The 27,502-nt window shown below is 39.7% G+C and overlaps 2 protein-coding genes across 4 annotated transcripts in view; one reads left to right on the top strand and one right to left on the bottom strand.

Annotated features, from left to right (window-relative positions):
• Window positions 1-204: 204 nt before the first annotated feature.
• On the bottom strand, window positions 205-6,570 carry CDKN2AIPNL (CDKN2A interacting protein N-terminal like). The gene is made up of 3 exons (XM_006212803.4): window positions 6,272-6,570; window positions 4,862-4,961; window positions 205-513 (listed from the first exon to the last, which is right to left on the bottom strand). Exons 1-3 carry the CDS (start codon window positions 6,508-6,510, stop codon window positions 502-504), a joined length of 351 nt encoding a protein of 116 aa, XP_006212865.1. The 5' UTR covers window positions 6,511-6,570; the 3' UTR covers window positions 205-501.
• A 113-nt stretch (window positions 6,571-6,683) lies between these two features.
• Window positions 6,684-27,502, top strand: part of JADE2 (jade family PHD finger 2) — a 131,668-nt gene continuing 110,849 nt past the window's right edge. The window contains exons 1-2 of one of the 3 annotated variants that reach the window (XM_015246586.3): window positions 6,684-7,506; window positions 26,124-26,396. The gene's annotated coding sequence lies outside the window, so the exon portion shown is untranslated. The remainder of the gene's footprint in view (window positions 7,507-26,123; window positions 26,397-27,502) is intronic. The other 2 variants (XM_072957167.1, XM_015246580.3) reach the window with 2 other exon arrangements.

The raw sequence follows: 27,502 nt of genomic DNA, 5'->3' as shown, positions 1-27,502 counted from the left end.
AAAGATGAAGTGTGTGTGGCAATGGTGTATATGGATGGTGCAAACTTCAGGTAGAAATAAGGGATCTGGTTTGCCTCAGTGGGGTCGGGGTGGAGACCATAAATCAGAAACACACTTAAAGGTACATTATTGAAAAATCCGAAGTGTAAAATTCATTACCTGCCATTATTACAGCAACATTAAAAACAAAACAAACAAACAAACAAAAAAAAACAGGCATTTTTAATATTCTGACCAACATTCAAAAACTGAAAATAAAAAAGAGGGCATGATTTATAAATACATAAATATCCATCCATGCATACTTTTACAGTGATAGCTATTAGAAGATTGAGAACTTTTAAAATGCCACCTAGACAAGATTCCCTTTCATTCCAGTTGCCTCTTTGCTATATGATGATACCAAGAGTCTTAAGAGAGCTGCTGCGGTCAGTGTCACATTAATCCTAGCCTCCTTTCCAAGCTGTGACTGGTGAGGAAAATGGGATGAATCTTCTGCCCTTAGCTTTGATGCTAGAAAAAAAAGAATAAGTTAGTAGCCATGTATTGTAATGAATCAAATTCATAAACTGAAGTATAGCAGTGATGCAATATTTATGTACTACCCAGATGGTAAGTAGACTCAGAAATTATTGATATTTTACTACATACAGAAAACTCAGCAAAACACTGACCATACAATCCACTTGAAAGCCATACTCTTAATTTTTTTGTCTTGTCACCTTTAATCTATAAATGTTCACAATTTAAAATGATAACAGAAATACTTTAAAAGTAATTTTTTCCGAGGCATGCTCTGTAATGAATGGTTCTAAAAACAGAATCACACAAACACTTATTGTTCTAAATTAAAATCAGTTGAATCCAGGGAGTAATTCATAACATTTTACATTGAGTCAGGACATTCAGGAGATTGTGAAGGTTACGCATTTCTGGATTTCACACTGTTAGAAACTGTAAATGCATGTCTTCAAATAGTGGTGAAATGAAGCAGATATATTCTTTCTGGGTACTCTCTAGCACCTTTGATAAATTTAAACTTGGCTTTAGATAACTTTTAAGCAGGGTGTGAAGAAATCATTTTGGCTGTCACCTTGTATTTGAATGGATTTCCTTAACATTTAACAGTGCAAGTGAATCAATCTGAGAGTCTTTTTAGTAATCAGAGTTTTCAAGAGATGACCTATTTCCTAGCTAAGCCTGTCACTCTAGTCTTTGAGAAATGAAGAAGCAAAATTCCTCAGCAAAAGCAAAATATAAGAGGTCTTTCTCCTTTGAAGAGAATGCAGTGTCACCTAAAGAAACCACCTTTAGTTCAAAGGAAAGAGAATCCCCTAAGCCATCTCTCAAATTTCCAATAGTATAGACCAAGACTATAGCAGCACAACAGCTGCCACCGGCTTCAGCTGCTCCAAGTATGGTCTTTGACACAAGGTGTTGGCAGGTGATTCACTCATCCTGAGCACCAGGCAACAGACTGGCCTGTGGGGTCAGACAGAGCTATTCTGGCTGCTTCTATTTCTAATGGATAAAGGGGAAAAGAAAAGTAGCTCCATGGAACACTTATCTCCAGATGCAAGACAAAACCAGATTTAACTAATCAGGCTAAAAAAAAATTTTTTTTTAAATACTCCCAAATACTTGCCATTTTAGAATTACATCTCCTTCCACCAATGGAGTGGCTGCTCCATTACTTTAGAGCTTGCCAAGATGGGATATAATGCATAAAAACGAACCTCTTGAAATGTAGATACACTTGTTTTTCTAACCTCTCTTTCACATTTCATATTTAGTCACTTTCCATACTGCCACTTTCCCTCTTGGATAAAAATGTTCTCAAGAAAAATGGACCAAGTAATTGAGTTGACAAATTCTTTCTTTGAGGCAGTAATGATAGCTTCTTAGTCAATCACTCTTCTTTTTTCTCAAGACAGTGCCTTGAAAATATTAACTCTGACAGTCTTATTATTAAGCAGTCTTAATAATAACACTATTCCTGAGTGAGCTGCTGCTCTTTGTTAATTATTGCTCATTAATGGGTAAACCTGGTTAGTCAAAAAGTCTGCAAGTAGGTGCCTCAGGATGACTGTTAGATAATTGAGATTGTTCAATATATTTGTCTTTGAATCCCCCTTTCAAAAGAAAAATCATATGCTGCAACTGTTTGACAAATACCATCTCTCAGAGATCAATGCTCATTTCTTTTCTCAGACCAAAAAAACAGAGTTGGACAGAGCACAGAAATGTACTTGTCTCACAAATGCAGAAAAGCCATAAAGTGTTTTTAAAATCTTACTTTAAAGAACTTATATCCCTAAGTTATCTTCATGGTCCCATCTGGAGATACTAATAATGCTAAGCAATTCATTTCCACTTGCCACCTAGCTAGCTACCTTCAAAACCCAACTAAAACTCTAATTTTGGAGTTAAGGATCAATTCTGGGCAGAAATACAACACATGGTTTTAGGTGCATTGGCTCAACATCATGGTAGGTGTTTGTTTGTCTGTCTGTCTCTGGGCTGGCAAGGCTGCTGAATGTTTGCCAGCCTCTACTACATTCAAAAACCTCAGGCAAGAGACAAAAGAACTGCTCCAAAGTCTCCAGGGTTCTCTCTCCAGTGGACTCTTAGGGTGGCCTTCAATTGAGAGGGGACAGCCTTCAACACAATACAACTGTCAAGGCACACAAATCAGAAGACTCGTTCTCAGAACAGACAGGCTTATCTAAAAGAATCTTAACAACTGGCAAAACTCCACATTCTCTAAGTATCTCACTTTTCAGGATCAACTTAGTTTCACTTTCAGTGGCATCAACAGTCTAAAATTAAACTTGGTTACTAAGAAAACATAAGTTTTATTTGAAGGAAGTTCAAACACATGCAATCCAAAACACCTAAAGAAATACAGGCTCCCTGTAGGCTTCTTCCAGGTAGCTGGTGCCAATGATTAGTCTGATGGCAGAGCTGGTTTTAGGGATGCCAAGTTATGTCTGAGGATTCTTCTCTGGAGGCTGACAGTGTGCAAGGACTGTGTCAAAAATGAACATTCCATCTCCCTACATTTTTAAGGTTCAAGACTCCTTTACAATGTTTAACAGTTTAGTGGCTCTTCCCCACAACACACACAGTTTTTCACATTGGTCTATGGATAATGTTAGGGACATGCATATTTATTACAAAACCTCCTAAGTCTCTCTCAGAGTCAGCAGCCCAAATATCATGAAATGTTCTGATCTCTATGTTTAACAGTTTAGTGGCTCTTCCCCACAACACACACAGTTTTTCACATTGGTCTATGGATAATGTTAGGGACATGCATATTTATTACAAAACCTCCTTAGTCTCTCTCAGAGTCAGCAGCCCAAATATCATGAAATGTTCTGATCTCTAATATCCTAGCATGCCTGGAAAGAGAAGTATAACAGAAAATTTATGTGAAAAGCAGATCTTAGGCAGGGCAGAATACCTCTCAGGAGCAAAAAGTCAAGGAAAGAATTGGTCATAAGCAGTTAGGAAGTAAGGGCCCACCCTATTCCCTACCTGTCCCTGCCCCATGGGGTGCAATCAGGCAGCCAGCAATTATCTAGCTGCCCTCTGCCTGGGCCCCAGGAACCACTCTGATACCGTAGGACTTCACAGACTTAAAAATATTCTGTGAGAGAATCCAAAAAGTCACAAACTCCCCATTCATAATGGCTCCCTGGCTAAAAACGGTAGCCCCCTGTTAACAGCTGATTTTAAAAACAAAACAGCCCCTTCAAAATGGACTTGAAACTTTTGATTCCAGTTTCAATTAAAAAATAAAGAATGCTTTTTTAGGGAAACTATCTGAAATCAAATGAGGTGTGCTGTCTGGCGCTGAAGTATTTTCTGGGCAGCTGAGGGTTTGATTAGTTCCTCATACCTACAAAGAAGGGAAACTCTTCATATGCCCTGCCTCCCAGAACAAGACCCAACTAGGGTGAAGCAAGGGCTTACCTATGTTTCTGAGGATAAAACTGAAAGAGCGGCCAGCAGCCTTTTACTCTATTGCTTTGGTCAATTCCGTAAGCCTTTTCTGAGCACCTTCTCTGGAGTACTGCATATGTTAGATTTTGGAATTAGAAAGACTAATATTTTAAGCACCATCTCTTCTCTCAAGAAGCTTAAAACTACTCTAAAAAAAGGCCTGGGTAAAGTGCTAAAAAATAAACTTTGGGAGATGAGGAATTAATGCTTAAGGAATTAACTACCTGAGGGCAAATGAGAAAAAAACATGTCTTGGGAAACTCTGAAAAGCAGCTGGGATGCCTAGCCCCATCTTCTGAGCTTCCTTCTGCCACACTCTCCATGGCCCCAGCCCCAGGATCCAGATCTAAGGCTCTCCAGGTAACAGCTCACTATGTAAGAAGTCCACAGCCTCAGATCAGACAAAGCCCTGCAGAATAGGGAACAGCTATGAAGTGTGGACATTACTCCATGTACATTGCCATCAGCAAGTCAGAGGGGCCAAACAAGACTGGTGGGGTCCTCACCCACCAGGGTAAGGATGAGTTGTTATCAAGAAGATTTTTTTTTAACAAGTAGGAAACTATAGCACTATACCCAACATTTGCTTTAAAAAACAAGCAAAAAGCTCAAATGTTCGTAGAGGAACTGAAGAGACTGAGTTTATGTGTTACTCTGCAAACAATGCATAATTTATCATACTGAGCTGTTATCTAGTTATGAAAAGGTTTATACCAAGTACAGAGAAATAAAAACGAAAGGGCTTATATCTTTGAGGTAGTTAACGAGCATTCAAAAACAATATACTCTAATACATCATCATGAAGGCCGTTAGCTCTACACCATTTCAAATGCACTTGGAAATCCTCTTTACCTTTTTCATTAATTCACTTCTGGTAGTAAACTGTGGCAGGTCTTCCACTTCAATTCCATCAGCCATTTCCATCACCTTGTCTAAAAGGTCTTTGTTGTAACTGTACAATAAAAAGTAACAAGATAAAAACCTTAGAAGAATTATTGTCACTGTGGGCTAAAAAGAAATTGCAGGTACCTGGACTATAAACTCAACTCTCAGAGGAACGATCTGATACTACAGGGGAAACCAATAGACATTCAGCATCAAGTTAGAAAATAGTTCTTCTGCATGTGGATACAGAAGTGGCACTAGGAATGCCAATAGAGCAGGTGTTTTAAGATTTACAAAACAAACAAGACTTATGAAATAGAGGCACTGTACATCTGGCAGTCCATATTCATGGATATGGTATGAGGGCCAAAATGTTTTCACTTTTTTGAACACATGTAATATTGGTCTAATAAAAATAACATTATTTGTTCATTTGTCCAATGTTCTGACATTTGCCTAATCTTGGATCCTGTTAAGCAGGATTTCCTAGAGGTATCCAAAGGCAGGGAAAAGGGAGGGATGTGACTGGCACTGCTTCACCAGATTCTGCTCTAATAACTTCTAAAATCTGAAAGCAAAACCAAATAGCTTAGGGCTGGAGGGGCCATATGACCAGAGTCAGACAGTCATAAGGAGCACAGAAACCAGGACTAAGCCAAGTTATCTTACTATCTTAACACAACTTCAGGAAACGCTTAAAAAAAAAAAAAAAAAGATGTAGCATCCTCAAGACTTGCCACCTTCTTCAAGGAGGGGCAGAGAGGGTGCTTTATCAGGCATTTCAAAAGCAGTCCCTTGAAGGCATCTATTATTTTCATAAGATGAAAGGCAGAGAGGCAAAGGCTGGCTCTTGTTCAGGGTCCAGCAGACAAGTGAGAAAAAGCCAAAGGCCACAAATTACATCCTGCCATAAGTGCTAAAATCCACCAATCCTGCCAGAAGCTGCAAGGCCCTAGGTATCTCTCTTCCTCCCTCTCAGCTTTTTATGTAAATTGGGGATCTCAGTTTCTGTCTCTGCACATTTGCCATGTGGAAGAAAGGAGCTAATGAATTTAAAATGCAATCACCGAAGGTGACTGAAGTACTAAGAATACAAACATCAATGGCAACTTGAACGTCCAGAATGTATTGAGCTCTTGCTAGATGACAGCCTGTGCTAAGTGCTTTTCACCCTTTAATACAGTAGTCATCACAACTCATTTTCCAAACGAGGAAACAGGTTCACAGAGGTTAAGTATCTTTCCAAGAGGCTAGCTAAGGTGGGATCGGCTGTAGGCCTAGCTAGTGCGGTTTGAGGGTGAGGTGAGGGGAGCGGGATCAGCCCTGGGGTAGGACTGCGGATCGGGACAGGGCGAGCCAGCCGGCAGGGGTCCGCACCTGCAACCCAGAAAGAGGTGGTTGGCCCAGACCATGGAGAGGGACAGCAGCTGGTCCAGGCGGCCGCCACCGTCGGGCGGGTCGCGGTAGTCGGGCAGGTGGCGCAGGATGAATTCCATGCGAGCCTTCCATTGCTTCTCGCTCTCCGAGTAAGAGCGGAACTGCTCCGCAAAATCGGTCGCCTGCCGCACTCCCGAAACCAGCTCCTCCACCGCGGCGGCCGCCTCCCCACCCACCATGGCGCCCTCCGCCACCGAGGGCCGGATCAGCCCGCCGCCTTCCCGACAAGCACTGCGCCACCTCCTCGCAGCTAGAGGGGCCCCCGTGGCGCGCGACTGCTCGGGAAGACCTGCCTGGAGCGCCCTCGCCGGGCGCGGCGGCCTGGCCGGGCCTGGCCCCTCAGACTTAAGCAGCCCAGGCCCCCTGGCGTGGGTGTACCCGCCGGCCCAGGGATCGTTCTCTGTCGACCCCGCAGGGGACCGGTAGGGAAACTGAGGCTGCCAAGCAGAGAGTCAGGGCGGCCCTCTCCCATTCAGCAGCTGGATGCCTGCCGGGACTGTGCTGTGTCCTTGCCTTGGGAATTCCCCGGGCACTGGGCCCGCAGACGGGTGCTCTCAGTTCTGAGGAGTTTTATGTGTAGCTTCTTGGGGACTATTTTTGATTCATTCCCAGAGGTTCCACCCAGGTTGTGACCCGCCTTCCTGGGGCCAGTCATCCAACCAACTAAATATCTGCGAGAACCCTTTGCTAGGTGCTGGGGATGCAATGAGAGCAAATTGAGAGCGCTGCTCTAATGAACTTTACCGCCTACTGAGGGGGATAGATACTAGTGAATACTAATTGCTCAAGGGAAAATTTTCAGCGTTGACAAATTTTAAGGAGGAGTGGCCCAGAGTGCTGGGAGTATGAATAAGCAAAAGGCCTGATCCAGACTTGAGGGTCAGGGAAATAATGCTGGAGAGCTGAGGGGTGAACAGGAGTTAACTAGTAAAGAGGAGTAGGCCGTCACAAGAGAGCTTGGCCTGGTGAGAGAGCTGCAACATTTGTACGACAAATCCTGCAGTGAGGACAGTGGAGGAGATGACCCGCAAAGATCAGCAAGGACAGTAGGTCACGGAAGGGGTTGTGGTTTAGATCCTGGAAGGAATGAGGAGGCACTGAAGAATTTATGATACCTGTGTTTCCAAAAGACACTGCGAGGAGCCAAAATGGATGTTTCCAGAGGAGATGAGCAGGTGAGTTGGCCTGACTCTGCTGTCTGTTCTAGGGGCAGGTAAACCCACTGAGAGACAGAAGAGCTTCCTTATCAGAGGTGAGTTTCCCATCCCATTCAAGTATGGTAACGGGGAAACCACTTGAGCCTCCATCAGTCAGTCCTGAGAAATTACTGACATAGTAGGCTTCCCCATCATCCCCCGTCAGTATAAGGTTGAATCCAAAGTTCAGCCCAGAAACCAGGATCCAGGGCTCCAGTATAGGTCCTAAATTGTGAGTGGAACCCAGGGGCAGAGCCACCTATATGTTGTCTACTGTTTCTGCAGCTTCTGACGGGACATCAGGGCCCGCAGCAGAAGAAACTCCAAACAGAATGGAAATACAAGGCAGTTTTATGAGTAGACTGTGCCTGCAGAACCAGCACCAGGCTCAGTGACATCCCATTATGGTTAACAATAGGGAGGCATGCTACTCTCACCCTGGTGAGCAGGGAGAATGTGCACAGGACTCAGTTTCTCCACATTAGTGAGGAAAAGTTACCCAGAGCTGGGGCTCCCGAAATTGACTGCAGATCACATCTCCTGAGGGGCTTGTTAAAATAGCAGATTTTCAGACTCATCACTGGATGTTGAGTCAAGGCTCCAGGTAATTGATTGCACCTGCAGCTGACTGAACTTTGAAAAACATTGATGAGGGCTTTTGGAACCAAATTCTTGGTCATTTGATTGTATGGTGAAGAGGCTGACTCAGAAATAGGAACCTGGGCTTTGTGACCAACAGCTGCAGCTACACAGCTAACTTGGCCCCTGAGGTGTGAAAAAGCTAAGAGGTCATCCAGAAACTAGCTCATTTAGCATCATCTTTGATAATGATGAGACAGGTGCACATGTATACCTACATATAAACATATTCAAACACACATGCAGGTTATAAGAACTTAAAAGTACACAAATAGGGGAGAGAGTATAGCTCAGTGGTAGGGCACATGCCCAGCATGCATGAAGCCCTAGGTTCAATCCCCAGTACCTCCCTTAAAAATAAATGAATAAATAAACTTAATTACCTCCCCCCCAAATAAAAAGAAGTAAAAAATAATTTTAAAACACAAATAAGTGGTCTTTTTAAAATAATATGATATTGTTAACATTATACTTTCAGAATGTAAAGTAGTCTAAAAATGTTAGTTAATATTAACATTTTACAGGCCTCTGTGACAAGTCCAGTTACTGCCCAGTTTATTGTTTCTAACTCATTTTTATAATTCAGATTTTCTTTGAGTGGAGTACACAAATTAAATATAGAACATTTTCATCATCCCGAAAAGAAACCCCATACCCATTAGCAATTGCTCCCTATTCCCTCCAGCCCCTAGCAACAACTAATCTACTTTTATCTCTGTGGATTTCCTATTCTGGACGTTTAACATAAATGGAATCATACAATATGTGATTTTTTTGTGACTAGCTTTTTCACTTATGTGATGTTTTCAAGATTCATCTATGTTGTAGCATATGTTAGTACTTCATTCCTTTTTATGATTGAATAACTTTCCATTGTATGGATATACCTCATTTTATCCATTTATCCATTTATCCATTCATCAGTTGCTAGACATTTGGGTTGTTTATACATCTTGTCTGTTAAGAATAATGCTGCTGTGAACAGTCATGTACAAGTTTTTGTGTGGACATATATTTCCAATTTTCTTGGATATATAGTGTATTGCCACATCTATATTTAACTTTTTGAGGAACTGACATTGTTTTCCACAGGATCAGCACTATTCTACATTCCCACCAGCAGTGTTTGACAGTTACAGTTTCTCTACATCCTGCTCAACACTATTTTCCTTTTTTCATTATAGCCATCTTAGTGGGTACAAGGCTGTATCACATTGTGGTTTTGTTTTGTATTTCCGTAAGGACTAATGATGTTGAGTATCTTTCATATACTCATTAGCCATTTGTATAACTTCTTTGGAGAAATGTCTGTTCAGATCCCTTGCCCTTTGGGAAAAAATGGACTATTTTTTAGAGCAGTGTTAGGTTTACAGCAAAATTGAATGAAAAGTACAGAGAGTTTCCATATACCCCATCTTCCCCTACCCCCACCACACACAGCCTCCTGCACTATCAGCATCTCTCACCAGAGAGTCCATTTGTTACACTGACACATCATTATCATCCAAAGTCCACAGTTTACATTAGAGTTCATACTTGGTGTGGTACATTCTATGGGTTCTGACAAATGCGTAATGACATGTATCCACCATTATACGAATATACAGAATAGTTTTACTGCTCTAGAAATCCTAACAGTGTTTTCTGAAGAGCAAAAGTTTTTAATTTTGATGAAATCCAATTTATTTTTTCTTTCATGAGTCATACTTTTTGGTCCTATCTAAGAAATCTTTGTCTAACCCAATGACATAAAAATTTCTGTTTCTTTCTGGAAGTTTTATAGTTATGTGTTCTACATTTAGGTCTGTAATTGATTTCAGGTTAGTTTTTGTATATGATGCAAGGTATGGGTTGTCAAGAGCAACAAAGGATACAAGATTTTACCCTACTTACAAGCTAATAGGTTACCCTGCCACAGTTTCATTGAATTCTGGCAAAATACTTGTATCCTAAGATAGAGACAAAGAACTTTATGACTCACAATAAAGCAAGCAGCATGAATTTCATGTTCGCATTGGTTTCCCTTGTCCCCTAAGTCCCACAGGGGCCATGCTGAAGGGCATGAGTGGATGAAGTACAAACAGGGACACACAGTGGGTTTATATGACAGCTGAGGAACCACAAGTTTAGGGAACATCAGTCTTTTATAAAGGACTCCAAGAAAACCTGCCCAACCTTTGCCCCAGAGCAATATATTATCTTTTTTATCTGGACAGTAAACAAACTTACCCTTTGCTCTGAAGGTAGACCCTATCCCTAGGTTGCTATCCTTGAACAGACAATCTGAAACAAAAGGGCAGTTAGTTTCTAACTCTTAAGATGTGCAGATACATGAGAGACCCATGGAAAATTATTTCCCAACATAGGCTGAGACTTTTTTTTCTTTTTTTGCATGTGATTGTCTAATTGGTCCAGTACAATTTCTTGAAAGGACTTTTTTTCCATTCAATTACTTTAATACCTTTGTCAAAAATTAATTGACCATATATGTGTGAATCTATTTCTGGATACTTTCTTCTGCTCCATTGATCTATGTGTCTATCTTTTTACCAATACCATACTGTCTTGATTACTGTAGATATGGAATTAGCAAACTTTTTCTGTAAAGGGTGGGCTACGTATAATTCCTGTTGCATACTTTTGTTTGTTTCTTTTCTTCAACCCTTTAAAAATGTAAGAGTCATGAGCCTAACAAAAATAGGCTGTAGGCCAAATTTGGCCCATGGTCCATAGGTTGCCAATGCCTGCTGTAGCTTTATAGTAATCTTAAAATCGGATCCTTTGAGTCCTCCACCTGTTTTCTTTCACAAAATTGTTTTGGCTGTTTTAATCTATTGCTTTTCTATACGAATTTTAGTAATAGTTTCTCAATTTTTAGAAAAACAAAGCTGCTGGGATTTTAATTCAGATTATATTGAATCTATAGATCATTTGGGGGAGTATTAACATCTTAACAATATCGAATCTTCCAATCCATAAACATGGTATATCTCTCCATTTGTTTAGGTCTTATTGTTGTGGTACATTTTAAAATCTGATCAAACATTAGATATAAACATGTATTTGCCACTTTATTTGCTCTTCTTTCTTTACATCTTACTTCCCATCTGGTTTCATTTTTCTTCTACCTGAAAAATTTGTTAGCATTTCCTTTTGTACAGGTCTGCTGGTGGCAAGCTTACTTTTTCTCAGCTAGAAAATGACTGTATTTTGCCTTCTGTATTATTTATACTACTGCATAACAAATTACTCCAAAACTTAATGACTTAACACAGTAAATATTTATTATCTCTTCTCCTTCTTTCTACTCGTTTTTCCTTTTTCCTCTTTTTGGTCTTCCTCCTACTAAGATTGTCTTCTAGAACATTCCTTACCAATTCTTTTAATGATGGGCATGGAAACCTTAAAAGAATTCTAGAAGATACTTTAGAAAGTACTCAAGAATGCTTCTATTCAGTTCTTTTTACTGCTAATTTATTTCTCATGTCTACATTGCATTGGTTACTAAATTTAACATATCGTAAATATTACTGTCTCTAGTATTTCCCTGTTAAGGAAACCTTTCCTTTTCTCCTGGGAAAAAAGTCCTATTTTTGCATTTTGAGGAAATATCCATTGATTGCCATTTTACTGAATGTCTTGTTTTTAATCAAGAATAAGCATTTGATTTTATCAAATGCATTGTCAATATTTGTAAAGATAATTATATGATTTTTCTATTCAGAACTATTAATATGGTGATTTTTTCTTTATTTAAAAAATTTATGATTACTTTTAAATTGTAGTATAGTCAGTTTACAGTGTTGTGTCAATTTCTGGTGTACAGCAAAATGTTTCAGTCATATATATGTACATACATGTATTCATTTTCTTTTTTTTTAATAGACTTTATTCTTTTAGAGCAGTTTCAGGTTCATAGCACAGTTGAGCAGAAACTACAGAGAGTTCACATATAGCCCTCCACACCCACGCATATATACTCCCCTACCCTCAACATCCCTCATCAGTGTGGCATATTTGGTACAATCAATGAACCAACCTAAACACATTATTATCAACCAAAGTCCATAGTTTACATTAGGGTTCACTCTTGATGTTGTCCATTCCATGGGTTTTGACAAAGGCGTAATGACATGTAGCTACCACTATAGTATCATACAGAATTATTTCATTGCCCTAAAAATCCCTTGTGCTCCATCTATTCATTCCTCCCTTCCTCCCTCTCCCCAAACTCCTGGAAACCACGATCTTTTTATTGTTTCTGTAGCTTTGCCTTTTCTAGAATGTCATTTGGTTAAACAATTTGTATCCTTTTCAGACTGGCTTCTTTCATTTAGTAGTATGTCTTTTTTAAGTTTCTTCCATGTCGTTCATGGCTTGATAGATCCTTTTTTTTTACTGCACATATATTTTTTAATTTACATGTATGTACTGTTCTTTGTTTCTAAGAACATTTAGAGCTTTAGCTTTTTAAACTTAGATAGTTATCAAAGGAATAAAGCCAACCACAAAATAAGAATTAATTCAAAAAGATACATACACCCTGTTATTAACAGCAACATTATTTATAATTGCCAAGATATGGAAGCATCCTAAGTGCACATCAATAGTTGAATAGATAATGAAGATGCAGCATATATATACATAATGGAATACAACTCACTCATAAAAAAGAAGGATATTTTGCCATTTGTGGCCCTTCATTTACTTTTTTTTAACTTCAAAACCCAGAATTTTGTAACTGGCAGAAACATTTCCATTACAACAAAAACAACAAAATACCTAGAAATAGACTTATTCTTTTTCATTATAGGTTCCCTGTGCTATACAGTATAAACTGTTTATCAATATGGTGATTTATATTAGTAGATTTTATATATTGAAACTTATTTCTCTATCTGTTATGAACTCCATCTGGCCCCAATTATTATTCTTTAAGTGTACTTTTGGATTCTGTTTGCCAAAATTTTATTTAGGGTTTTTGCATTGATATTTATAAATGAAATTGGCCTTTTATTCCTTTATTCTTGTCATCCTTATTATATTTTGGTATCAATGTACTTGTATTTGTTTTATAAAAATAATTTACAAGCTCTTTTTCTTTTTCTAGGCTGTAGAGCATTTTAAATACCATTGGAAAGGGGGAGGGTAATGCTCAGTGATGGGAGTTTGTCCTTGGCATGCATAAGGTTCTGGGTTCAGTCCCCAGTACTGCCATTAAATAAATAAATACATACATACATACGTACATACATACATACATACATAAATACCTAATTATCCCTCCCCCCCAAAAAAACCATTGGAATCATCTGTTCTTTAAAGGTTAGTAGATTTGTAGAATTCCCCTGTGAAAAAAAGGGCCTCGTGTTTCTTGGGTTTTTTGAGGAGGTGAAAGGTAAATATTTGATGAATTCTATTAAATTAGTTTTTAAAAATTACCTAATTATTTATTGTAATTTGTATAATATTACATTCATATTTCTGCACAATATTTTATCTTATTAAAATTATTCTAATAAATTATTTTATGCAAATTGGTCTATTTTGGTTTTCTAGCTGTAGTTTTCTGATAAAATTATACATTTCATATAGGTTTTCAAATTGATTTGCATAAAATTGTATAAGTTATTCTCATAGTTTTTTGTTTTTCTTTGTTTCATTTTATTTTCTAGTGTTTGCTTGACTCTCACTTGTAATTTCTTATTTGGGGTATTTGTACATTTCCTCTCCTTTTTTTTAATGGTTAATTTAGCTTGTAAGTTACCTTATTTAGTGATGATTTTCTAAGAACAAGCTCATTTATTTATAAGTTCTATTTTATTTTTGTTATATTAACTGGTTTATTTCTGTATTTATCTTGATTAAATTTTTCCTTTGCTTTCTTTTGGTTTTATTTCAGTTATTTTTCTAGCTTTTTGAGCTGGCTGGGGGGTTTTTTTGTTTGTTTTTTGTTTGTTTTTTGTTTGTTTTGGTAGGGGGAAGGTAATTAGATTTATTTATTTTGATTTTATTTTTTAGATAGAGGTACTGGGGATTGAACCCAGGACCTCATGCATGCCAAACACATACTGTACCACTGAACTGTACTCCACCCCTGCCAAGCCAGCTGTTTAATTCACTTATTTTTCTTTCTTTTATGTTTATGTGATTGTTTAAGGCTATGAATTTTCCTTTGTGTACTACTTTAGCTGTACACATTGGTTCTTCTGTATGGTACATTCTTTATTATTGTTTTCTAGAAATTCTGCATTATTGAATGTCTATATTCTGTTTGATCATGGAATTACTTAATATAGACCTCCCACACACACCCAAATAGGAAGGCACTTTTTTTTGTTTTCAGAATGTGTTATAAATGTCTGTGTTTATTGTGTTATCATAGAATGGTTTCTATGTTATTTTTACTGTGGAAATTTAATGAAGTTTGGTTTGAGGCCTGACTTATAATCTTGTGTGTATGCAGGAATTTCCCAGAGCACTTGAGAAGAAAGTATGTTCTCTATTCTCAGGGCCCAATATCTGATGTATATCAATAATATCTGCCTTTTTGATTGTATTGTTTGGACTTCCACATCCTCCTTAATTTGACCACTTGATCTGTTTTAGATTGGGAAAGGTGAAATCAAATCTTTTATTATTAATGTGTGTTATGATGTGGTTTCTTTTGTGTTATGATTCCTGCTTACCATGTTAGTAACTCATAGAATTTAAGCTATGTTCAGTACTTCTAAATGGAGTCACATTGGCCAATGTTATTATTCCACATTAGTTGTTTTGAAATGTCTGATGTAGATCTGTGAATGTTCTAGAGTGAGAAATTACAGGTTACTTTAGGTGAGGAATTTGTTTGTAACATCTGTAGAAAGACTTCACTGGAACAACCAGTAGAGACAAGACCCCCTGGGGTGTAACCCTTATACCCTATATTGGTGGAGTCCTTAAAATAAGACCATTGAGTCAGGCGACTTGAAGACTTTTTGCTAGAGCACCCAACTCCACACTGCTGAGAGCTGTTCCAAATTGACACTGCTGGAGACTGAGCAGAGACCAGTTGAAGGGACTGGGGACTGCTGCTGAGATGTCTCCTTCTGGGACTTCCCCTTGCGGTGGTTCACTACCCCTCTTCTATATTTACTTCTTTGACCAACCTGTTGTGCACTAATTGTGTGCAGTAAACCAAGTGATTGGTGAATTGAGTATTGGCTATGTGTAGTATATTTCCAATCCTGTGTTCTTACATGGCCTTACAGCTGGGCCCTGTCACAGTATGTCTTTGTCTAAATCTCCTTTATCTCTATAGTTCTATTAATGTGAAAATTCCTGTAATATTATTTGGTACATAGATATCTTATAACTTAAACTTTCATGGCGAATTGTAGCCTTTAGCATCAAAAAGTACTTCTCCTTATCTTGTTTAAAGCTTTTTGTCCTGAATTCCCTGGTGTCAGATATTAAGATTTTTAATGTTTATATTTTTCTGGTATGCTTTTCTTTGCCCATCCTTTCACTATTAATCTTTCTGAATCATTTTATCTTAGACGTATACAGCCTAGGCTTGGATTGGGCTTTGCAATCTATTTTGAAAACCATTTTAAAAATAGATGAGTTAAACCTACTTATATTTATTGAGATGACAGATATATTTGGCTTCAATTCTGTCATGTTATTTTATGTTGTGTTTTCTTATGTATTTTTGTATTTGCCCTTTCTCTTTTTAAAATTTTTATTTTATTTATTTTTAAAACTGAAGTATAGTTGATGTACAATATTATGTAAGGTACAGGTGTACAATATAGTGATTCACAATTTTCCTTAATGTAGTTCAGATATTTAGGAAGGTTTGTATTTTTTTCTAGGATTGTATTTATTTCTTTATTATTATTTTGTACTGATGTATAGTTGATTTAAAATGTTGTGTTAGTTTTTGGCGTACAGCAGAGTGATTCAGTTACACATATATGTATATATATTCTTCCTTATATACTTTTCCTTTATGGTTTATTACAAGATACTGAATATATAGTTCCCTGTGCTATACAGTAGGACCTTGTTGTTTATCTATTTTAGATACACTAGTTTGGGGGGTTTGTTGTTTTTTTCTAATTGAAGTATAGTTGATTTATAGTATTGTGTTAGTTTCTGTACAGCATAATGATGCAGTTATACTGTTTTCCATAGTGGCTGCACCAATTTACATTCCCACCAACAGTGTTGGAGGCTTCCCTTTTCTCCACATCCTCCCCAGCATTTATTATTTTTTCTCCATTTTTAAAATTAAAGTGTAGTTGATTTACGATGTTGTATTAGTTTCTGTTGTACAACATAGTGATTCAGGAATATATATATATATATTCTTTTTCATACAGGTTACTGCAAGTTGTTGAATATAGTTCCCTGTGCTATACAGTAGGACCTTGTTGTTTGTCTATTCTGTACGTAGTAGTTTGTATCTGCTAATTCCAAACTCCCAGTTTATTCTCCCCTCTCCACTTCCCTGTTGGTAACCTTAAGTTTTTTTTCTATGTCTATGAGTCTCTTTCTGTTTTGTAAATAAGTTGGTATGTGTCATTTTTTTAGATTCCACTTATAAGTAATATCATATGATATTTGTCTTTCTCTGACTGACTTACTTCACTTAGTATGGTAATCTCTAGGTCCATTCATATTGCTGCCAGTGACATTATTTCATTCCTTTTTATGGCTTATTTTTGTATATGGTGTAATGGAGTGTTCTAACTTCATTGATTTATATGCAGCTGTCCAGCTTTCCCAACACTACTTGCTGAAGAGACTGTCTTTTCTGCACTGTGTAGTCTTGCCTCCTTTGTCGAAGATTAATTGGTCATAGGTGTGTGGTTTTATTTCTGGGCTTTCTGTTCTGTTCCATTGATCCATATGTCTGTTTTTGTGCCAATACCATGCTGTTTTGATTACTGTAGCTTTGTAGTCGTGTCTGAAGTCTAGGTTGGTTATGCCTTCAGCTTTGTTCTTTTTCAGAAGGTTTGTATTTTTATTCTAGAGGTTACCTTTTTTTTTTTAATGAGTAAAAGTAGATTTATTTAGAGAGATGTACACGGGGCCAGGAAGGGGGGCTTGCTTAAAGTAAAGGTAGACACACACTCCATAGACAGGGTGCAGGCTGTCTCCGAAGGCAAGAGAGACAGCACATGACCTAGAGGTTACCTTTATAAAATACCCTTGATCCACTTTTTCTTGGGATTGTATTTTGATTCCTACTATGAGCAACAATATAATTACCTTGTAATCTCATCCTCTCCCTTCTCCTCTCTTCCATCATTCAGTCAATAGAATGATCAATCTTAGTGCTTAGGTTGAGTATGCATAAGCTTCTACTTGATTTGGAAATATTATCCTTTGAATCCAGTGATTTGAGGTGATTAGTAAACTCATTCTTATTCCTTTCTTCTCACTTTCATCTTCAATTATTTATTAGTAATGAGAAATGCCTACAATATTAAGTAAGGCATGTAATATCTGCATTCTGATCTGTCACTCTAATGTCTATATTTGTTTTACTCTTATTTCTACAGTTAAATATATTCGATGGTTGAGGAAGATCCTTTTATCCTGATTTCCTCAGGCTTGCTCAGGGGTGCTAAGATTGGTGTTCCACGGTTCTAATAGGTTCCTTTGAATGGGTTCATGAGAAATAGTGTTCCTTGATTTCTTACAGATTTTTAAATGTTGTCTTTATACTTGAAGATCAGTTTGGCTGGGTAGAATTCTTGGCCCATACTTTCCTTCCTTTGAGGATCTTGCAGGTGTTGCTTCACTGTGGTAGTGATGCTTGCTCTGGAGAACTGGTAGAGGGGTGGAGAGGTGGGGCCCAGGGAACTGTCTGTTGCCAGAGTGATGGACCTCAGACACATACTCTGTGAGATCTCTTCTCTGAATTCTGGAGCTTGGTTGAGGAAAGCCTCTCTGTCCATCTCTGTTTCCCAGATTTCTTTACAGCCTTTGTTTCCAAGAGAATGGACCCACTTTTTAAAGTTTTGTTTTTTTCCAACGCTTTCCAAGACTTTTCACTGTCCCCAGCAATCTTGCTTTGTTCGGTTTAGGCCTTGTTCTCATAGTTCCCTTTCAGAGTGGTATCCCTCCCTTCTGGAAGGGAATCTTTGCTGGAGGTTCCTGAGCTCTCTGAGGCTCTACATTCCTCCATCACTCAAGGTTTTTCACCAGGTTTACTGCCCTGGCAGCTCTTAACAATATTTTGCAGTTTGTGTTTTTCTCCTGGTTTCACCAAATATGTGTTGACAGATTTGTTTTTGTCCTTGTTGAGTGTGAGACAACTCAGAGCTAAACTGCTGCCATGTTCCTTCTGAAATGGAACGTTTTCCTATTTTTAAATAATAACAAAAAATATTAATCAGTGCCACTGAGACATCCTTTCAGCCAAATCTCTAGGGACATTCAGTTTTGTTTTGTTTTTTTTTCTTTCTGACAAATTCCTTGAAGTGAAATTCCTGGTTAAAAAAGGCACGCACACTTTAAAGCTTTTACAGTGTTTTACCAAAGTACTCGGTAGAAAATGTGTACCTATGTTTCCATTCCTATCTGCCACAGGCTTCCTCTTTAAAGCCGGTGAACAGTTACTGCAATCACTGCTCACACATTCTTACATTTCCAGACTCTCTTGAGCAAAACCTTCCTTTTCCTTGTGCAGCACCCCAACTCTGTGGCCAATGCTCTGTAGGGAGCCCCAGGCCCAAAGGCCCTGGCACAGAGGCATCAAGTTGGAAGAACAGTTAGTCCTTATTTACCCTCCAGCACCTTCTGCTATTTTGTTCTGATTTTTGGTCTTGAAAAGGGGGGGCCAATCTGACAGGTGTAAACACTCCTGAGGATGACTCAAGAAGGCCTCCTAGTGGGCACTCAGATGAGAACAGGGAACCATGGACCCCAGGGTTTCCTTTTTCTTCCCGCCTCGGACAAGCTCAGCAAATAACCTAAATTCGTAGTGGTCCTGGAGATTTCAAAGGGGAAAAAAATACCTACTTTCACTCTATAAATGACAAAACTGTTCCAAAATAGCCACGTGGACTGGAGAAGCAGTTTTATTCTTACACAACTTGCCTTGGAAAAATAGAGGTGCATTGAAAATACCAAGTGGAGAGAGCTCTTGAAGCTCTTGGAGGTGGTTTCCCAGCCTGTGCAGAGGAAGGTTTTCCCAGGCAAAGCTGGAAAACACTAAAAGCTTTGAAGCCTTGGGATCCATGGTTATTAAAAAGTGTCTAAATTCCAAATATTCCTCTCCAAGGGCTTCTCCTGAGTCCCGACTAGCCAACAACACTGAGCTCTCACAGGGGCAAATAATATGCAAAACTCTTTAAAGCCTGCTTATGATAATTGCCTCAAATTAACATCACAAGGCAGTGGAAATTACATTCCCCAAAGGTTTCCCCCTGCAGGAAGTTACCTCGTTCCTTACAGCAAATGTAGTAAAGATTAAAATCAGGTTAGCCTCTGTTTTGCAAAAGTTTGTAAATCTATTATTTATATTCATATAAGATGGCGTTTCTGTATCAAAATGCATGAATGTTTTAACCTGTTGTAAATGTAACCCCAAGCTTTTTTTTTATGTTGAATTAGAGATTTCTCTGTCAGAAATCTTAAGATTGAAGTTCTTATAACAGTAGTTGAGTGGCTGCTTTTACCTAACTGAATGGATGTTCAGCGTTTGGATCACAGAAAGTAATAGTTCTTTGCTATTTTGTATGCCTCAGGCCATACCAGGAGTTCAGTCTGAGTGCCTTATTTTAAGCACAGCATCGATGAACTAAAGTGCTTATAAGGAAGGAGATGGAGGAGGGGAGCCGGAGACCAGGTTACATGGGAGCACAGGACACAGTTGAAGAGGCCCTTTGACTGTCTTAAGATCTTTGAAGGGCTGTTTTGTAGGCAATGGCTCATTCTTCATAGCTTTTCAAGGCAAGGATAAAGGCCAAAGAGTGAGAGCTATATAAAATTAGGTTTCGTCTTTATTTTTTATTTATTGTTTTGCAGATATGATTTACTTTTTTAAAAAATTGTAGTTGATTTACAATGTTGTGTTAATTTCTGGTATACAGCATAATGATTAATTTAGACATTATATATATATTCTTTTTCACAATAGGTTATTAAAGATATTGAATATAGTTCCCTATGCTATACATTAGGACCTTGTTGTTTACTTTATTAGATTTCATCTTTAAATAGAAGAATTTTAAAACAATTAGAGATGTGTGAAAAATACAAAATGCTTCCTTGGGTTGAACCAAGCTACTCCCAGTCATCTCACATCTACAATAAATTCATGATTGAACTAGCTACATAATTAAATATTTTATAATTAAAAAAATATGACCACAGCTACTTGTTTTTAGAAAGCCTTGAAAATGTTTAAGAAAAGCAAATTCTTTTGTTTATTCTTTTAGTTTTGCAGAATAGGACCCTGTGACTAATCATCTTAATCCCAGTTGGATTTCTGAAACCTGTTGCTTACCTGGCTACCTTTGACATCTACTCACATAAGGAATAATTAATAACAAAACAACAAAAATGCTTTACATTTGTGTTCTTACTCATTTTTTAATATCCAGATTTTAGCTATTTCTCTTTCTCTATATACATTGATGTAAATATATTTCCAAATTATGTATTTATATATTCCAGAGATAATTTTAGGCTTCAGGAGAACTCACATATCCTTTTTATTAATTCTGTTAACCCCAAAGAACAGTTTTCCCTGCACAAAAGGGAGAAAATGATTACATTCCTGTCATTAGTTAGTGGTGGTAAAGGATTTCCCCACAGTTCAAGAACAAAATCCTCCTTTGTGAGTGAAACTCTTTAGTAAGCACACTGTACACTTTCTGTGTAAGAAATTTGCTTAAAGAGATAGTTTTTCAATAAAAAGCACGAGAGGGTGATATGGAAATGGTTCCACTCTGGAATTCACCTAAATTGAGGTTGCTGTTTATCTGGCCCTGCCCTTTCTCAAGAAAGAAAATGCAGTGAAGGGATGATGATGACTGTCAAGAGCCCTGGGCTCAGCTCCTGTGCCCTGAGGGACAGATGGAAGGAGAAGGCCTGGGGGTGTTGGGCCTAGGGTGGACCCTGCTGCCAGTCACAGGGCAAGAAGTGCACTCTTTTAATACTTCTAGGTGCACCCAGACTAGCCAGGGCCTGGATGGACCACACCATGACTAGATACCAAATGATTTCTCAGCATCTGACCAGGAAGTTTTGTCAGTTGCTATTCATTCTCCCACGCTGAATATTAATTGCAGACAAACTTTCTGGTTTTACTCTCTCTTTAGCCATAGGACTAACTTGTGGGACTAGTGAAAGGAGAGCCCACATTTTAGGGTGCCAAATTTTAAAAAAAATACTGGGACCTCGATTAAATTTGAATTTCAGATAAATAAATAATTGTTTAGTGTAAGAGTATCTCAAATGTATTTTCTCTGGCAACCTACCACATTTTTCCAATCAGTATTTAAGACTTTGAAAGGAAATGAGTGAATGAATGACTAAATGGTGAGGAAGATCAACAGGACAGAAACAAATCACAGAGATGTAATTAATGAATATCTAACACTTTGAAAATTTTTATTTTTGTCAATTTAAGATATTTTCTATTAATTTGTCTTTTAAAATTATTTTTTATTTTTATAAAAATAACATACGTACTTGCAAAAACTTAAAAAGTCAAATAGTACTAAAAGGCACATGGTGAAAAATAACAGTCTCCTATCCCACTCAAACCCTACCTCCAGTCTGATGCCCAGAGGTACCCAGTTCAACTCTGCCAACTAAAAATTGGCACTTGCCATCTGCCTCTAGAAGGATTGGATCACATTGGCACTTGCCATCTAACTCTTCTTGGATTAAATCATAAGCTGCTGCCGCCACTGACCTCCAACACTCCCTGAAAGGAGTTCAGGGTAGAGATCAGGAATGAGGCACTCTGTCCTCTGGGAAAACTGGTAGAACAGGCCTTCAGATAGATATTTTCAGAAGATTTTATGACCAAATTCTTGCATCTCCTCATATCTAGAAAAGCACTAAAATCACTAACAGTGACATCTGCTCCTTGTGACCAGCAGCAAGCCTCTGCCTAGATGTGTGCTTTTACTGCACATATGCCCTTCACTAAAATTATATATAATACTGAGTTTTCCCCTTGCCTCTTTGGAGCAGTTCCTCAGAGCTATCCGAGATGCTGTCTTCCAGGCTACAGTCCTCATTTTGTTCCAAATAAAACTCAACCCACAACTCTCATGTTGTGTGATTTTATTTGAGTCGACAACTCTTTCAGTTGTTTCTCCCAATTTTAACCTCCACCCCCATTTTTCCAAATAATTTGTTTTATAGTGCTCTTTTGTTGATTTGGCAGTTTTAAACATTACCCATTTTCTTGCACTCATGGAAGATGAGGATTGGCTTCTTTTACCCCCACCACCTACATCCTCCTTCCCTTTCTCCCAGCTTTACAACACTGTTTATCACAGACCTTGGTTAAATCAGTAATCTGTGTTTACATTATTATGGCTCTGTAAGTTTTTCCGTGTGGCATTCATTTCCTTTTACAGTTTTTGCATTATGGGGCTTTCTGTAAGTAACAATTGCCTCAGATTTTTTTGTTTACTCAGTTTTTGATAAACTTATTATTAATTTTCACAACCATTTAATAGCCTCTCAACATAATTTTCCACCTAGTCACACCTGTTGGTTAATCTGTCTGGCCCATTTCTGTCCTGAAGTCCCCTAGTCTCTGGCTCAGAGGGGAACTCTCAGCTCTAGGCCTACTGCCCTCCTGTCATCCAGGGTCTCCTTCGCCATCATCCTGGGGAATCCCTTTGCCCTCTCCTGGATATGTCTTCCTCATACTTGGATTATTCTTTTGTTTGCGTAAAGAATTTCCTGAGAAAGGAAGCTTGAGAGACAAATTATTTGTAATCTCCCATGTCTTCAAGTATCTTTTATTCTACCATTTCTCTTAATGCGTTGGGTTTAGATTTCTAAGCTATAAATAATTCTCAGTCAGAATTCTGAAGCCGTGATGCCATTATCGTCCAGCTTCCAGTGTTGCTGCTGAGAAGTCTGGTGTCATTCTGATCCCTGATCTTTTTAGTTGACCTGGTTTTCCTTTCTGGGTCCTTTTGGAATCTTTTCTTTATCCCTGGTGTTCTGACATTTCATGAAAATGAACCTTAAGATATAAATCTTATTTTCTCTCCCTCAAGATTTTGAAACATTTGTAAAGCTTTCTTTTCTCCCCTAAACTTATGCATTCTTCCTCCCTCCTGGACACCTGTCTGAGGCTCTCCTTAAATATCTGGGGATCTTGGTTCTCTGACCTTGTTTAAGAATCATGTGCTGAAATGATTGGATGGTCAGCATGCTTGAGTGGAGCTTGTTTACTAGCAGACTTCCCTATGGAGAATGGTTGGTCATGAGCTGGCTTTTTTATTGGGAGTCTGTATCTGTATCATGTCTGTAACTATAGGTCTTTCCCTTGAGTTTGCTCGGTTTCTCCAGAAAAAGAGTTCTTTAGTCTCCAGCCTGGGGTGTGCCTGGTTGCCAGGGTTTCTAGATGCAGGGTAAGGAAAAAGGGCTGGGAGTTTACCTCTTAGTATCTAGGTTTCCATTTATTCCCCATATTTTCTATTCTGCACTTCATACCCACTCTCCACAGTACCTGCTGATCTGACCCATATTCCCCAGTGGGCACCTCAAGTCTCCTGCAGGAGCGAGTGAGGTGTGGCTACCTCACTGCCCAATGGGATGTGCTATCATTCAGTCTCTTCCAGTCCTCCCGTTTGTAGCTCTGCCCTCCCTGTCCCAGCAGTGAGGTTGCTTCTCACCCAGAGGCTCTTTCTGCCTTCAGCCTCCCCCATGCTGCCATGTGACTCTCCACTCCTTTCTCCCCTTCCCACCTTCCAAAAATCTGCTGACCTATGTCTGCTGCCACCTCCTCCCCTGTTCCTATTGACCTTGTGGATTTGTAACTCTTTTTACTCCTTTATGGTTGTTTGTAGTAGGGCTTTGGGAGGGAGCAGACAGAGATTCACAAGAGGCTCTTCTGCCACATTTAACCAGAAGTTCTTTAGGGTCTGTTTTCACTCTGAAACACTAGAGGGGAACAGTTTCTAGTAAAATATTTCTTGCTGTCGATCAATACAGTCACTTTTTATTTTGTTTGGGGTTAGATGTTTCTTTGTGGGAAATGGAGCAAAATCCAAACACACACATTGTTTAATCATATTAGTAAGATACTTTTGACCTTTTGAACAATCCAAATGTGTTTCTCTGTTTTTATTTAGGAATGGGAACAGAAAAGCATGAGAGGTACTTTGAAACATGGTCCTACCCCCAATGCTTACCAGACTTGCTCTGTCTTTTGGGCTTGAATAAAAGCAAGGGAATACTGAAATACTGTCTTCTTTGAATTAATCATGAGCCCCACCTCTCCTGCTATCCCGTGTTTACACATTACTGCTATTGTGTTGTATCTGCTGGCGGATCTCTTTTCATCTGCAGGCCACACAAAACCCTCTTCATTTCAAGCTGCACATGTGGCTCTTGAATTAAGAGGGCATTTTAGCAGCAACTCCTCATTCCTCTTGTTGAAGGGCTCAAAGTCTTAGGGAAGGATCACTGCTGTTTCAGTGTGCTCTGCTGTGCCCAGCTGACATACAAAGTCCAGACAAGCTTGGAAGAAAGAGCAGGGCCAGAAAGGTGGCTCTATGGGCTGAGGCAAGGGATTAACAGGAGAATGAGTAGGTTAGGATGGAGAGGACCTTGAATGTTACACTAAGGACTCTGCACTGTCCTGCAGACAGTAGGAAGCCACCCAAGGATCTTGAACAGGAGAGTGATATGAGACAAACTGTGCTTTAAGAAAATTAAGCTGACAGTAGCTGTGGGTAGGAGAGTTTGGAGCAGGAAAAGGCCCGAATCTAGGTGACCAGTTAGACAAAGTGGCTCTTAACTCTGGCTGCATAAATCATTGGAAGAGTTCTTTGAAAATCTGGACCATGGTCCCTACCCTGTGAGATTTTGTTTCAGGTGATCTAGGGAGGGGACCAAGAATCTCTGTTCTTAATACATTCCTCAGGTACAGCACTGAGCTGGAAGGCTATCGAGAGGAGCCAATACAGGGGATGAGACCTCAAACTCAGGGCTGTGACTCTGGGAGACAAAAGAGGGAACAGATTGGAGGGAGGCTGCCCTAGGCCAGTGGGAAGTTGGGGAGGGCGAGGGAGAGGGAGGGAGTCCCACCTGACCCCTGCCTGATTCAGGCCTGAAGGAAGGGAGGCATGAGGAAGACCATCAAGCTGGGCCTGGAGAGCCAAATGGAGGCTGATCCCTCCTGCAGGAGAACCTAGAAGATGAGATTTAGGAGAAAATGGCAACAGGGACATTCAGGTTGCCAATGAGGCCTGGGACTTGGGGGAAGATGAATTTGTGGGCATCCGGCTCCTCCTTAACGGTCGTGGAGTACGTGAAGCTGGACAGATGCATGGCTACACGTGGGTGTGTATGTGGACACAAACAGTCCTCTTCTGCAGGAGGTAGAAAGTGTGCTGGTCAGAGATTGGGCTCTGGAATCCAGAAGCCCTGTCTGTGTGACTCTGGAAGCCTCAGCCTCCTCACCTATGGAAAGCCAGTGACACTAACAGTTAACTCAATATGGTTGTTGTGATAACTTGATGAGGTGCTGCATGCCAAGGCTGGCTGGGCACAGAGCCTGGTACGCAGGGAGCACACCATAATGGTGCTCTGAGTAATACTAAAGAAATGTGATTTTCTGAAGCCAGGGATTCATAAAGTATTTCATTCAGTGTTAGAAGACAAGTCCACATGAACCCTCTCATTTGTTGCTGCCCACTCTGGTGGCTTTTTCTGGGTGTATATTTGGTGAGTACTTTGCCTTTTATTTCTAGGACTCCTGGAGAAATGAAAATCCCTTGCTGCTGCATTTAATTGGAGAGGAGCTCAGAGACCCAAGATTATAATTATGACACCTTAAATGCCGAGCTTTTCAGAAGTCTGCCTTTGCCCTCTCTGTCACCCTGAACAGCTCTGGGAACCCAAACCTTGCAGCCCCTGGAGCGTGCCCTAGGTCTCTCAGCCAGGCCTCACCTGGGAAATCTGAGTGATGGTGACAGCAGGAAGACACACAGTAAACCCAGGAGCCTGTGATGAGCTCAGAAGAGGTGAGTTGATGATCTGCTATTTATAGCCCCACTAAGAGGCTCTGGCCGCCAGCTCCATGTGAGGCTGGGTGGAAATGATGCCTTCACAGAGCTGAGAGCACAGAATGAAATTGGTGATTCATGGGCAGCAGCAACTTGAAATACAAATGCTCCCGCGCCCCAGCCCTGCTGTCCTTTCAGACGCCCACTTTGGAAGCCTGTTGAACAGAACTGCTAGCCAGCTGCCTCCTGTCTGTGTGCCTTTGGACAGGATGCAAAGACAGGCAGGTTCTGCTCCAACAAGGGGCCAAAGAAGGGCAGCAGTACTCCTCAGAGAACCCCAGGGGCCTGAGCCCGCCCTTCCCAGGGCCTTGGCCAGAACCCAGGTCAGGGCTAAGTAATAGGCAAGCCCTGGGCTCGAGAGGCCTGTGGGTCAGAGAGAAAGGACAGTTCCTGCTGCTGCCCTCTGTCTCCAGGGGCAATGCTGGCCACGGAGCAGCTTCCTAATAAAGCTTGTTCTGCTAAACATGCAAAAATGTACAATGAGAAAATCCTAGTAGCTTTTTTATTTTCTGCACACTCCCTCCTCCAGCTCCATAGCCCAGTACCTGTCACCTGAAATAGCTGTTGTTTATTTTCCTTGGTAACATCTTGGCTTCCAGGCCGAAGTCTACTTGGAGGCCCCAACTCCACTCACACTATGTGAGGAGTGTGCTGGGGGTCTCTTAGCTTCCTGCAGCCAAGACTGGATTGAAAGGGCCAAACCAGGATAATGAAGCTTAAGCCAACCAAACTCTGGGGCCAGACTGAACTTAAATTCCATCTCCACACTGGCCAGCTATGTGGCCACCATCAAATGCCCCCCTGAGACTCAGTTTCCTCCCTGGTAAAGTGGGGGTAATAACAGAACCTACCTCACTGGGTTATGGGGAAGATGAAAACAAGGAATGTATGCGAAGCAGTCGGCACAGTGCCTGGCACGCAGAAGGGCTCAGTAAGTGGGAGCTGCTTCTGCTGTGTGCTTGTTCTTGCTGCAGTGTCTTGGTCCCTACACTGACACCACTTCTCTGCCCGCGGCATGTGGCACTGAAGCTCCTTGGGGAGGTGGTGCACTGAGGCTCCTTGGA

This window comes from Vicugna pacos, chromosome 3, assembly GCF_048564905.1.
Source record: "Vicugna pacos chromosome 3, VicPac4, whole genome shotgun sequence".
In the NCBI taxonomy this organism is placed as follows: domain Eukaryota; kingdom Metazoa; phylum Chordata; class Mammalia; order Artiodactyla; family Camelidae; genus Vicugna; species Vicugna pacos.
This window is presented reverse-complemented; position numbering and strand designations above follow the sequence as displayed.